Source organism: Melanerpes formicivorus, unplaced genomic scaffold (assembly GCF_026170545.1).
Source record: "Melanerpes formicivorus ecotype bairdi unplaced genomic scaffold, bMelFor1.0.p_v2 SCAF_126, whole genome shotgun sequence".
Lineage (NCBI taxonomy): Eukaryota > Metazoa > Chordata > Aves > Piciformes > Picidae > Melanerpes > Melanerpes formicivorus.
In genome coordinates this window covers 682671-694734 of record NW_027142478.1, presented here as the reverse complement: position 1 = coordinate 694734, position 12064 = coordinate 682671, and the positions used below count along the sequence as shown (strand labels likewise).

At 46.3% G+C, this 12064-nt stretch overlaps 1 protein-coding gene across 1 annotated transcript; it reads right to left on the bottom strand.

Moving 5' to 3' along the window:
* Nucleotides 1-5495: 5495 nt before the first annotated feature.
* On the bottom strand, nucleotides 5496-6269 carry LOC137456513 (olfactory receptor 14A16-like; the record flags this gene model as incomplete). The annotated part of the gene is made up of 1 exon (XM_068167977.1): nucleotides 5496-6269. A coding segment is annotated over one exon (774 nt), but the record flags the coding sequence as incomplete, so codon positions are not given.
* Between the last annotated feature and the right edge of the window lie 5795 nt (nucleotides 6270-12064).

The following is a 12064-nucleotide window of genomic DNA, read 5'->3' as shown; positions in this document are numbered from 1 at the left end:
GAATTTTAGTAGGCCTATTAGTAGGATTAGTGCTTATCCTTATCCAAGGTCAGAACTCCAGCTGCTCAGAAGCAGACAGGCTGGAAAAGCAGGACAGAAAGAAACTGAGAAAGATTCCAACTGAACTCAAAACTTAAAGTTGCACTCTACCAATCTACCAATGAAATTCGTTTAGAATATCTGATTGTTTTCCTTATTATTCCAAAACATTCAGCCAGAGTGTCCCAGCACTGTGCCTCTCTTAAAGGCACAGCCTCAAACGGTCACAGTGACATAGAATGGAGTCAATACAGATGAGCAGTATGATCTAGTGTTGTTCATTTATTAAGGGAACTTCTACAGCTTATATAGACTCAGGAAGTATTGTTGGCATCGCTTCATTGGATCCCCACGAGTGACCACACATCATACTGTTATAGATTATTGGTCAAACTACTAATGACTTGTGAGGTTGTTGATGCAGCTGTGTGTCCTGTTATTCCCTGTTATTCTCTCTGTGTTTATAGCTACCAGTGTCCTGCTTTAGTATTCAGTATTCAGTATCACTAAGGTTGGAAGAGACCTCAAAGATCATCAAAGTCCAACCTGTCACCACAGACCTCATGACTAGAGTAGGGAGGACACTACTGCCCACTGCAGGCTTGAACTCAAGACCTTCCCATTAATGGTCTTACATGCTACCAACTGAGCCAGTGTTCATATCTGGTATACATATATCTAGTTACATGCTGCAGGCACAGCACTGGTTTGCTACACTGCTAGCCACTTCTGCACTTGTGCTGAGCATGGCATATCACCATGTCAGGCTCTAGACCTACACTGCCAGATTGTTCACACTGCTCATCACTGGCATTGCCACAGGAGGGTACAGAAATGTCATGGTGATAGCTGCAAGGAAAGCAAGATGGGTGTCAAGACCATGAAGGGAAAGAGCTGCAGGCATGGGGCAGTGTAGCACCACCTGCAAGGCTGAAAGCTCAACAGCACTGAGGTCTTTCTCCTTCTGTCTATGGCAGTTGCCTCTGCCACCAAGGCCAGGGAAGTGAAATTTTAGCTTAAGACTCTGCAATTGACTGCCAGGCTCTGAGGTCAGGGTTTGGCCTTTCTGCTGCAGAAACCAAACCCAGGTGGGGGACAGTGTAGGACAAGCTGTGGTGGGGATGGCAATGGGCACTGGCAAGGCTGGAAGTCATCAGGAGAACCCAAGGCTTTGCCTTCTTGGCTCTGGCAATCATCCACCACCAAGGGCTGTGAGGAGACTTCCTAAGGCACCAGGGGGTCCTCAGAGCCTCCTTAAACACCCCCAGGAAGGCTGGGGACTGTCATCCCCTTGTCCTTCACTCAGCATCACAAATCCCACACCCCACAGCACCTGAGGAGCCTTGACCCATAAATGAGGGACAGGATCTGCCTGCCCAGGCACTGTGGTCAGGGTTTGGCCTTTCTGCTCCATAAACCAAACCCAGAGTTTGCTCTCCTGCACTTTGTCTGCTGCAATCATGGCCTCCACTGAGCTGCTCTAAGGAGCCCTTGGGAGGCTTTGTTGGTAATGCTCTCAGTGGGGCCAATCAGTGCTTCAAGGTACTTTGTGTTTTCCTTCTGACTTCTGAAGAAGTTTCTTCAGTCTTCACTCAGTACCTGAGGTTCCTGCAATGAACCTAAGTTCATTGTAGTGCCAAGTGCCCTAAGGAGGTGTTTGTGTCTCTGCAAGTTTAGCTCAGAGATGATAATTCCCCAAGTGACACTGACCCAGGCTGTCTCAGCAGGACATCTGCACTTGCTGGAACATCTGTCCTTCATGGCTGACATTGAGTGGACAACTTTGCTCCTCACCCTCCCCAACCTCCCCATTGCTGTCACTGCCCACCTGGGGCTTACAAGGTGATTCAGCAGAATGTGTTCCAATTCAAGAGCCTCTGAATGACAGAGTGGATAAGGACAAGGCTGACCCTGACTGACTGCAAGGGATCCTGAAGTCAAATCTCTTTCTATGGCTGTGCCTGGAGAGAAGCACCAAGCACACAGACACAGGGACTGAGCTGGCTGGGTTCAGTGCAGATAGAAACCTTGCTCCTGGTGACAACAAAGGTGTGTGTCCAAAGACACAGAAAGGTGGAGAGGTGGCTGGCAGAGGGTGCCCTGGAGTTCAGTTTCCTTGTCCTGGAGCTCAGGACAAACCCTCACAAAGCTTTGGCATTCTTAGGGCAAAAGAACTGAGCCTGGAGAAGTCTGACTTGGTGCTGGCCCTTGGTGCAGGTTGTGCCTGAGTGATGTCTGAGTGGGGGAGATGCTGGACACAGCTGCTGTGATCCAGGAGAGCTCCAAGGCTCTGGCTTTAGGGTCACTGTTTTTAGAGGTGGAGATCCTTGACTGTTTCTCTGATCTGGAGAACCTTGGATGCTGAATCATCCTGAGTTCTTTTGCCACTTGCACAGACCCTGAAGTTTTTGACCTTCAGAGTTTTCTCTCAGCTCCCTGTTGGCTGTGATCCAAGTACAGATGCACTGAGCTGGCAGGAGGTGACCAACCCCCAAGCCATAGGGAGAGCAGTGCAAGGCTGGGAGAGCAAGGGTGCAGCACACCAAGGACACTTCTCAGTGCTCTATTTCTGTCTGTCCTGATCCATCCCTGGCTTACCCTGGGCTAGCTCATGGCCTAGGCCTTTTCTTTGTTTGTTTGTTTTTAACCTAAAATGAGAATGCATGTTGTGTTATAATTAATGTTGACTTTCCCATTAACTATTTAAAACTAAGGCAAACTGGTGAGGTGACACAGAAATCCATAGGAACATTTTCTCTAGTCACACAACAATTAAACAATCATAACAGCCAGTCCTAATTCACACGGTGCTGTGGTGCATTCTTCTGAGTGATGCTTTTGATCCCAGATTACCATAGCAGTTGTTGTGATCGATGTTCGACTGCATGGGAAATGCTGTGTGCTCATGGCCTTGATTCCTCTGCCGTTGTTCATTGCGATGATTGCAGTTGGCATGGGGTAGACATTTCTTGCTGGTATCACTGAACCCCCTTAGCTATAACATATACATCCTCTCTTATGCTTTGTTGATTTTTTCTTGATAGATTTTTTAACTTTTATTAAATTTTGGTTTTTATTATTTTTCTTTTTTTAAATTTTATTTTTTAATTTTAATTTTTAAGTATTTTATTTTAAAATATTTTTCTTAATTTTAATTTTTAATCCAATTTAAAAAATTTATTATTTTTTGAACTTATTTTTTAAAAACTATTTCAATTATTTTTTTATTGTTTGCTTTATGTAATCTATTTTTAAATTTTCTATAATTTTTATTTCAATTTTAAAAATTAATCATTTTTTAAATATCTTAATTTTTTCTTTAATCTATTTTTTAATATTTTAATTTTATTTTGTTTTGGTTTTATTTTTTTACCTTTTAAAAAAATTTATTTTTTACATTTTTTTATTTATATTTTTATTTTATTTTTTAATACATTTTTAATTAATTTTTATTTTTAATTTTAATAATTTTTATTTAATTTTTATAATCTAATTTTTAATATAATTAAAGTTTTTAATATGCCTTTTAAATATTTTTTCTTTTGTTGTTATCTGTATTTTTTGGTCTATAATTTTTAATATTTTTTTAGATAATTTTATTTTTCTTTTAAATCTTTTTTTATTTATTGATTTTGTTATAGCTTTTAGTTTTTCTTTAATTCTATTTAACATACTTTAATCTTGTATTAATTAATTTTTAATGTTATTTTATAATCTAATTTTTAATTACTTTTTTATTTAATTTTAAATTTTATTTTATTTTATTTTTTCCTTTTTTATTTTATTTTATTTTTTCCTTTTTTATTTTCTTTTTAACCTTTTTTGTATTTAATATTTTGTCCTTATTTTTAATTTTAAATTATTTGTAAATTTTTATTTTGCTAATAATCCTTATGCTTTTTGTTAATAGTTATTTTTTGTTAGTAATCCTTATTGGGTTTATTTGTTTGGGGTTTTTTAAATTATTATTATGTTAAATTGCTTTTCATATTAAATATTTTTTCTTTATTTTTTATAATTTGCTTTTATTATTATTATTATTATTATTATTATTATTATTATTATTATTATTATTATTATTATTATTATTATTATTATTATTATTATTATTATTGTTGTTGTTGTTGTTATTTTGTACTTTTACTTTGTAGTAGTACTTTGTGCTATTAGCCAAACACCAAACTCAGGTGTGAGAGGCAATGCACCAGAATGGACTCTCCAGACTGTCTATTAGCTGAGGAAGGAGGTGGATGTGGAAAGTTTAATCCATCTGATTGGTGCCTAAAGACTGAGGACAATGGGGAGGCAGCAATAAGTATAGCCTCCAACAGCAGGGAAATAGCTCATGGACCAGTCCAAACCTGGAAAGGACTGGAATGGGACACATTGTCTTGGTTTCCTGGTGGGCCATGGGTCAAATGAGTGTCATTCTTCTCTCTTTGTGCAACAGCAGCTCTAATCTTTCTACCATGTCTGATACCCTGGTTTGTATGGCTTATCCATCCTGCAGTCAGCCAGGTGCAGGTTGTAGCCATATCAAGTGAGCCAGAAAAGCTATAAAAAAGAGCAGTATGATGTATCTGCAAATCAGACCAACATCAGAAATGAGCCAAGAGGAAAAGATTAAGTTAATGGTTAATTAAATTTGTAAAGACAATTATTAAAGCAAGAAGAGGAGGGATTGATGGGATCAAAAGGAGAGAGTGCCTTTACAAAGGAAGAATTGGCTAAGAGGGAGTTGGAAGAGAAAGGGAGGAACCAGACAGTTCACCTTCTCTGTGTGTATGTAAATCACAAAGGGGCCTCTGCTAAGTCCCTTCCCTTGAACCACGCTGTAAATCAGTAGGGGTCTGTCCCAAGATAGCAGACACTGAACACAGCCTGAACTGCTGAACTTTTAGGCCAGAGCACAAGCTTAACAGTCTACTAAATGTTAACTTCCCTACCCAGAGAAGTGGAGAACCTAATTTAAATGAGCATTGGATGTATGAATCAGGAAGGGTTCATGTGAAGTGGGACATGGAGCAGGGGTCTTAAGAAAGACTAAATCCTGAGTACCTGAGCCAGTGGGGAAAGGGAGAGGGAAATTTGCATCCAGAAATGTAGGATGAAAGGGGAGCTGTGACTTCAGCAGCGAGAGAGACCCCACAGGGAATTGTTCTGTGGACTCTCCCTTTATTCAAATAAAGTTTTACAAGACTCCTCTGTCTCTGTTATGAACTTCTAGATGAGAAGAATTTTTCCTTGCATGTTGCACACCCAGGGAGCAGAGCTGCTCCTGTCTGCAGCCTCTGGGTCACAGCAGACAGGACAACACTGAATCAGAAATGGTCTGAAGAAAGACTGTGGTGGGGAAAAAACATTCTCCCAAGGGGAACACCACCAGCAGCAGCCAAAAAGAGAGAAAGTAGACTGTGAGTGACATCAGAACTGCTCTGCAGGAGAAGACAAAGAGTTTATTGCTTCTGAAGGCATCCAGGGATAATTTTCCTCAGGGCATCCTTGAGCTCCTGGTTCCTGAGGCTGTAGATGAGAGGGTTCACTGCTGGAGGCACCACTGAGTACAGAACTGCAAGCACCAGATCCAGGGATGGGGAGGAGATAGAAGAGGGCTTCACGTAGGCAGGGATTAAAGTGCTGACAAACAGGGAGACCACAGCCAGGTGAGGGAGGCAGGTGGCAAAGGCTTTGTAGCGCCCCAGCTGAGAGGGGATCCTCAGCACTGCCCTGAAGATCTGCACATAGGACACCACAATCAACACAAAACAGACAAAGAATAAACAGGCACTGAGCACAATAAGCCAAAGTTCCCTGAGGTAGGATGTGGAGCAGGAGAGCTTGAGGATCTGGGGGATTTCACAGAAGAACTGGTCCACAGCATTGCCCTGGCAGAGGGGCAACGAAAATGTATTGGCTGTGTGCAGCAGAGCATAGAGAACCCCACAGGTCAAGGCAGCTGCAGCCATGTGGACACAAACTCTGCTGCCCAGAAGGGTCTCATAGTGCAGGGGTCTGCAGATGGCAACATAGCGATCGTAGGACATGGTGGTGAGGAGAAAATACTCTGCTGACATTAAGAATACTAAAAAGAAGACTTGAAGAACACATCCTATGTAGGAGATGTGCCTGGTGTCCCTCAGGGAATTGGCCATGGACTTGGGCACAGTTGTGGAGATGGCACCCAGGTCAAGAAGGGCGAGGTTGAGGAGGAAGAAGTACATGGGGGTGTGGAGGTGGTGGTCCCAGGTTATGGTGGTGATGATGAGGCCATTGCCCAGCAGGGCAGCCAGGTAGATGGCCAGGAAGAGGCAGAAGTGCAGGAGCTGCAGCTGCCTTGTGCCTGGGAATGGCAGGAGGAGGAAGTGGGTGATGGAGCTGCTGTTGGCCATCTGCTCCCTCTGGCCATGGAGATCTGTCCAAGCAGTGAAAGGCAGTGACAAGTTAAGGCACACTTCTCTCAGCCTCACTGTAAGCTCCCTCCCTGTGCACCCTGAGGAATGGATCAGCTCAGTCCCATCACTACCACCCAATGACAGAGTTCATCACAGCTTCAAATGCAACAGGGACACCAAACTGCCATGAAGATTCCTCTGGTGTCAGAACAGAAAGTGACCAACAGCCCAATCCCAGAATACAAGAGTCCCATGGAGAGGTGGAGAAACAGGGAACAGGCCTCCAGTACTGCAGAGACAGTGAAGGGTAGAGATAAAGGCAGAGGGGCTGAGGGGGAAGCCTTCTCCTTACCCAGCTCTGCTTACTGGTGCTCACAGGACTGAAAGGCTTTGGTCCTCCTTCTGTGAGCACACTCCAGGAGCCTTCAGCTGAGCGTCAGCTGCCGAGATGGAGATGCCTCCAGGAGCTACAGCTGCAGTGTCCTGCACCCACAGCTTCACTGTGTCAGTGACTGCAGTGACTTCTCCTCCAGTGAGCTCTAAGCATCCTCCTAGTCCTGGCCACCTTGAAGCTCTCTCTGCATTCCTCATCTCCCTGAGATCCTCTGGCAGTGTCCTCAGCCCTGCTGTGCTGTGCAGAGCAGCTGCTCCTGACCTGAGCTGTCTCTGCAGCTCTGCCTGCTTGCCAGCAGCACCTTCCAGCCCAGGAGCCTGGCCCAGCTCAGCAGCACAGGACCAGCCCAAGGCATTTAAAGGAGCCCTCTGGTGGCTTTGGTGCTGAGTCCATGAACCTCAGAGACTGAGAAGCTGATGAAACCTCTCCAGAAGTCAAAGTCAGATTCAAACTCTGAAGTTTCTTCTACTCTTAATGGGTCCCAGTGAAGCATACTGGGAAAGGGTCCTCAGGGGCTGGTTAGAGCAGAAGGAGACAGTGGATGCAAGGGAAGCATCACTGGAGGCACTGAAGCATCTCCAGGCTGTGGTGAGAGCAGAGAACTGAGGCAGTGCTGACAGGTCAGGACAAGCAGCTAAAGGTGGCTCTGCTGCTGAGGAAACTTGGAGGGGTTTCCTTGGTCCAAAGGGCCAAGCCCTGACCCCCAGCCCCTGGCAAGGCAGATCCTGTCCCTCACCTGTGGCTCATGGCTCTGCTGGGGGCAGTGGGGAGTGAGGATGAGCAGTGAGCAGGGTAGGACATTGACAGGTTTTGCTGTGGTTTGATTGCAAACAAAAAATCAGGGCTCTGATTTACCCTGTGAAATAATTTTTATCAGAAGCTTTGTGCAATAATAACCTCTCCAATTATATGCATAAATCTTGGCAATGATTAGAGGTTCAGCAGTATTTAATGAGCCCCATGGAGTATTTGGGGCTGATTACATCATCCTTAGGCACTGCCAGGAGACTCTGCCAAGGCACTGCCAAGAAGCCTCTCAAGAAGTCCAAGTCAGAAGAAAACTCCAAAGTACCTTGAAGCACTGATTGGCCTCACTGAGGCTTGTTACTGACAAAGGCTCCCCAGGGACTCGTTAGAGCAGCTTGTTAGAGGCCAGGATTGCAGGGAGACAAAGGCAAAGTACAGGGCAGAAAAACTTGCCTTTGGTCTAGGAAGCAGAAAGGCCAAGCCCTGACCACTGCCCTTGCAATAGAAGAACCTCACAGCCTCAAAGCCAAGTTTCTCCTCACAGGCCTTGGTGGCAGAGGCAACTGCCAGAGCCAAGGGCACAAAGACCTTGGTCCTGTTGGTTCTTTCAGCCTTGCTAGAGCCCTTGGCCATCCCTACTGCAGCCTCTTCTACACTGTCCCATGCCTGCAGCTCTTCCTCTTCAGGCTGCTGACACCAATCTTGCTTCCCCAGCCAGCTCTCCCCCTGCCATTTCCATCACTTTCCTGAGTTGTCTCAGCTCTCCCTGCCATTTCCTGACACCTGGATGGCCTCATGCATAGCAGCTCTGCCCTTGGAGGGACATTTCTTTGGCCTCATCTCCAGCCTGAACCTTCCAAGTTGCACTTTGTGAAGGTTTTGGTCTCTTGCCTCTACCATGGTGAGGATGTGGCACTTGCCCTGGCATGTCCATGGCACTGGTCCAATAGAATCAATCTGCCAGGCCTTATCATAGTCATGTGTGACCTGTGTGATGGCTTCCATGGTCAGCTCCACCCCTCGGTCACAAACCCACCCATGCATAGCATCTCTCCCTAGATGTTTCATGTGCCCATTGAGCTACAAACAGTTCACCTTTATGCTCCCAGTGGAGATCCACTTGGGCTACATCACTTCTGGCAGCCTTCTCTACCTGCTCATTGTTTTGGTGTTCTTGAGGAGCACAGTTCTTAAGCACATGAGCATCCCCATGGTTTACCTTCAGAGTCATGTTTTCTACCTGAGCAGCAACGTCCTGCCACAATGAAGCAGCCCAGATGGACTTCCCCCTGCCTTGCCAACTGATCTTCTCCCACTGCCACCATCCAAGAATCTGTGTAAAGATGAAGTCCCAGACAGTTTTCTCTCTCTCAGCAATCTCTAGAGCCAGTTGGATGCTTTCACTGCTGCATATTGACTCAATTCACCTTCTCCTTCAGTGGCCTCAACAACTTCTTGTGTAGGACTCCATTCAGCAGCTCCCACTCCCAATGGTTCCCTACCACCCAACAGGATCCAGCAGTAACCAGAGCATGAGGCCTTTCATCTTCAGATAACTACTTGTATGGTGCTGCCTCCTGGGCACCAACCACTTCCTCAGGCCACACTCTGAAATCGCTGCCCTCTGGCCAGTCCATAATCTCTCCCAGAATCCCTGGGTGCTTTGGTTTCCCCAGTCCAGCTCACTGCATAATCAGTGCTGCTCACTCACTGCCTGTAGTGCTGGGCTCATGATGTGGAGAGGGAAAGTTCCCACTGAACATCCAGTGCAGCACAGGCAAGCTGGGTGCTGAGAGGAGAGCTGCTTCTGTCCCCATTACTTCTGAAGCAGCTCCAGCTCCTTCCTAGGTTGCTGTCTTGGGTTTAAGGAATGAGACTGCTGCTCTGTGACCCTTCTCTGAAGTAGTTCAAGAAAGCCTTCCACACAGGATTGGAGAGAATGGAAAGTACTCTTCATAACTCCATCCTACAGTACAGAGCATAGAAAAGTCACAAAATCCAGTCCACCTCAGCAGAGGCTCTCCAAAAACCTCCTCAGATCTAAGCTTCCCACAGCCTTCTTCCAAACAGAGCCAAACACCCAGACTGCAAATGCCCCCTCCTGCACCATGCCTCTTTGGCCCTGCCCCATACCTGAGTGATGCAGCTGCAAATTCTGCTTGCCAGCTCCCGGCTGAGCCAGACCAGGCCACTCTGGGCTCCAATTGGCAGCATTGCCATGGCCAAACCTGGCCTCACTCCCCTGCACCAAACCCCATTAAATCTCTGTGAACATCCCAGGAGCAGAGAGGGAGGAAAAGAGAAGAGCAAAGAGAAATGTCCATTTGTATAGAGATGCAGGGCTTATGGGAATGAAACAACAAAAGATTGCACTTTCCTGTCCACCTCCTGGACCTATCCAGCCTCTGGAGACCTCTACTCTATGGTTTAAGATATCCCAGTGCCTTAAACACACAACAGATGATAAGATCTCCTTCTCAGTTGGTGTGTAGTAGGCTTCTGATCCTCCATATCCTCTACTCTAAAATCCCAATGGCTGACCTCAGGTTTCACCTGATGTCTTCTGCCAGAGACTTCAAGTGAGACCACACTCCCTATCTGCACTGCAGAGGACATTATGCACCAATGGTCCTGTTTGGATAGGCCCAAGTGCTCCTGCACAGCTCTCTCTTGTTTGATCTGTTCAAAGCCTTCTTGTTGCTCACTGCCCCACTCAGAATGATTCTTCTTTCAGGTCACTCAATAGGGAGGGCTCTCCTGAGTGAAGCAAGCAGAGAGATCAGAAAAGAGAAAGAGTTGTTTAGGTACAGCCTGGGTCATGGCAGATATTTCTCCAATGAATTTGTTTAGAATTATCTTTAGTTTTCCTTTTTGACACCCAAGAGTGATTTATTTATAGTTTTCTACTTTTCTGCTCAAAATCTGTAACTGGATTTTAAAGGCATAGCCTAAAACCACCAGCTCAGTCTGATTTGTTACCAGTAGCACAGGGAGATAGAGTTCCTGTTGTGTGTGAAAAGAACCTATTGGGGACAACTCTCCATGTTCCCTGGCTGCAGTGTAGAGGATATTTTGCACCACTGGTGCCATTCAGATAGGCCCAAGTGCCACTGCACAGCTCCCTCCTCTTTGATCTGCTCAAAGCCTTGTTGCTCACTGCCCCACTCACAATGATTCTGCTTTCAGGTCACTCGATAGAGAGGGCTCACAAGCTGACTGCAGCCTGGGACATGCACTCTTCAGAGCCCCACAAGGCCTAGGACAGACTGTGTCTCCTTCTTGTTGGATGGTGGAGACATGGCTGCTATCCTGTTGATCATGTCCATAGGTACATGACAGCATCCAGCCTGCCATTTTCTTGCCAAGAACTGAATTTCCTGTGCAGGTTTCATAGTTTCATAGTTTCATTCAGGGTTGGAAGGGACCACAAGGATCATCTAGTTCCAACCCCCCTGCCATGGGCAGGGACACCCCACACTACATCAGGCTGGACAGAGCCTCATCCAGCCTGCTCTTAAACACCTCCAGGGATGGGGCCTCGACCACCTCCCTGGACAACCCATTCCAGGGTCTCACCACTCTCATGGTGAAGAACCTCCTCCTCACATCTAGCCTGAATCTCCCCACCTCCAGCTTCATTCCATTCCCCCTAATCCTGTCACTACCTGAGATCCTGAGAAGTCCTTCCCCAGCCTTCCTGTAGGCCCCCTTCAGATACTGGAAGGCGACAATTAGGTCACCTCGGAGCCTTCTCTTCTGCAGACTGAACAGCCCCAACTCCTTCAGTCTGTCCTCACAGGAGAGGTGCTCCAGCCCTCTGATCACCCTTGTGGCCCTTCTCTGGACACGTTCCAGCACCTCCACATCCCTCCTGTAATAGGGACTCCAGAACTGGACACAGTACTCCAGGTGGGGTCTCACCAGGGCTGAGTAGAGGGGGAGGATCACCTTCCTCGACCTGCTGGCCACACTTCTCCTGATGCAGCCCAGGATCTGATTGGCTTTGCGGGGCTCATAGAAGGCCACCAGGTTGGTCAGGCAGGATTTGCCCTTGGCAAAGCCATGCTGACTGTTCCCAATCACCTCTTCACTATTCTTTTGAGCGAGTAGTGACTCCAGGAGGATCTGCTCCATGATCTTTCCAGGCACAGAGGTGAGACTGACTGGCCTGGAGTTCCCTGGTTCCTCCTTCTTACCCTTTTTGAAGATGGGGGCAATGTTTCCCCTTTTCCAGTCTGTGGGGACTTCACCAGACTGCCAGGACTTTTGAAATATAATAGAGAGGGGTTTAGCAACCTCATCTGCCAGTTCTCTCAGCACCCGTGGGTGTAACCCGTCGGGTCCCATGGACTTGAACACTTTCAGGTTCTTCAGATGATCACGAACCTGATCTGCACTTACAATGGGCAGTTCTTCCTCCCTGTCCCTGGCTTTGACTTCCATAACATCAGGAGTGTGGCTAGAGGCCCTTGCAGTGAAGACTGAGGTAAAG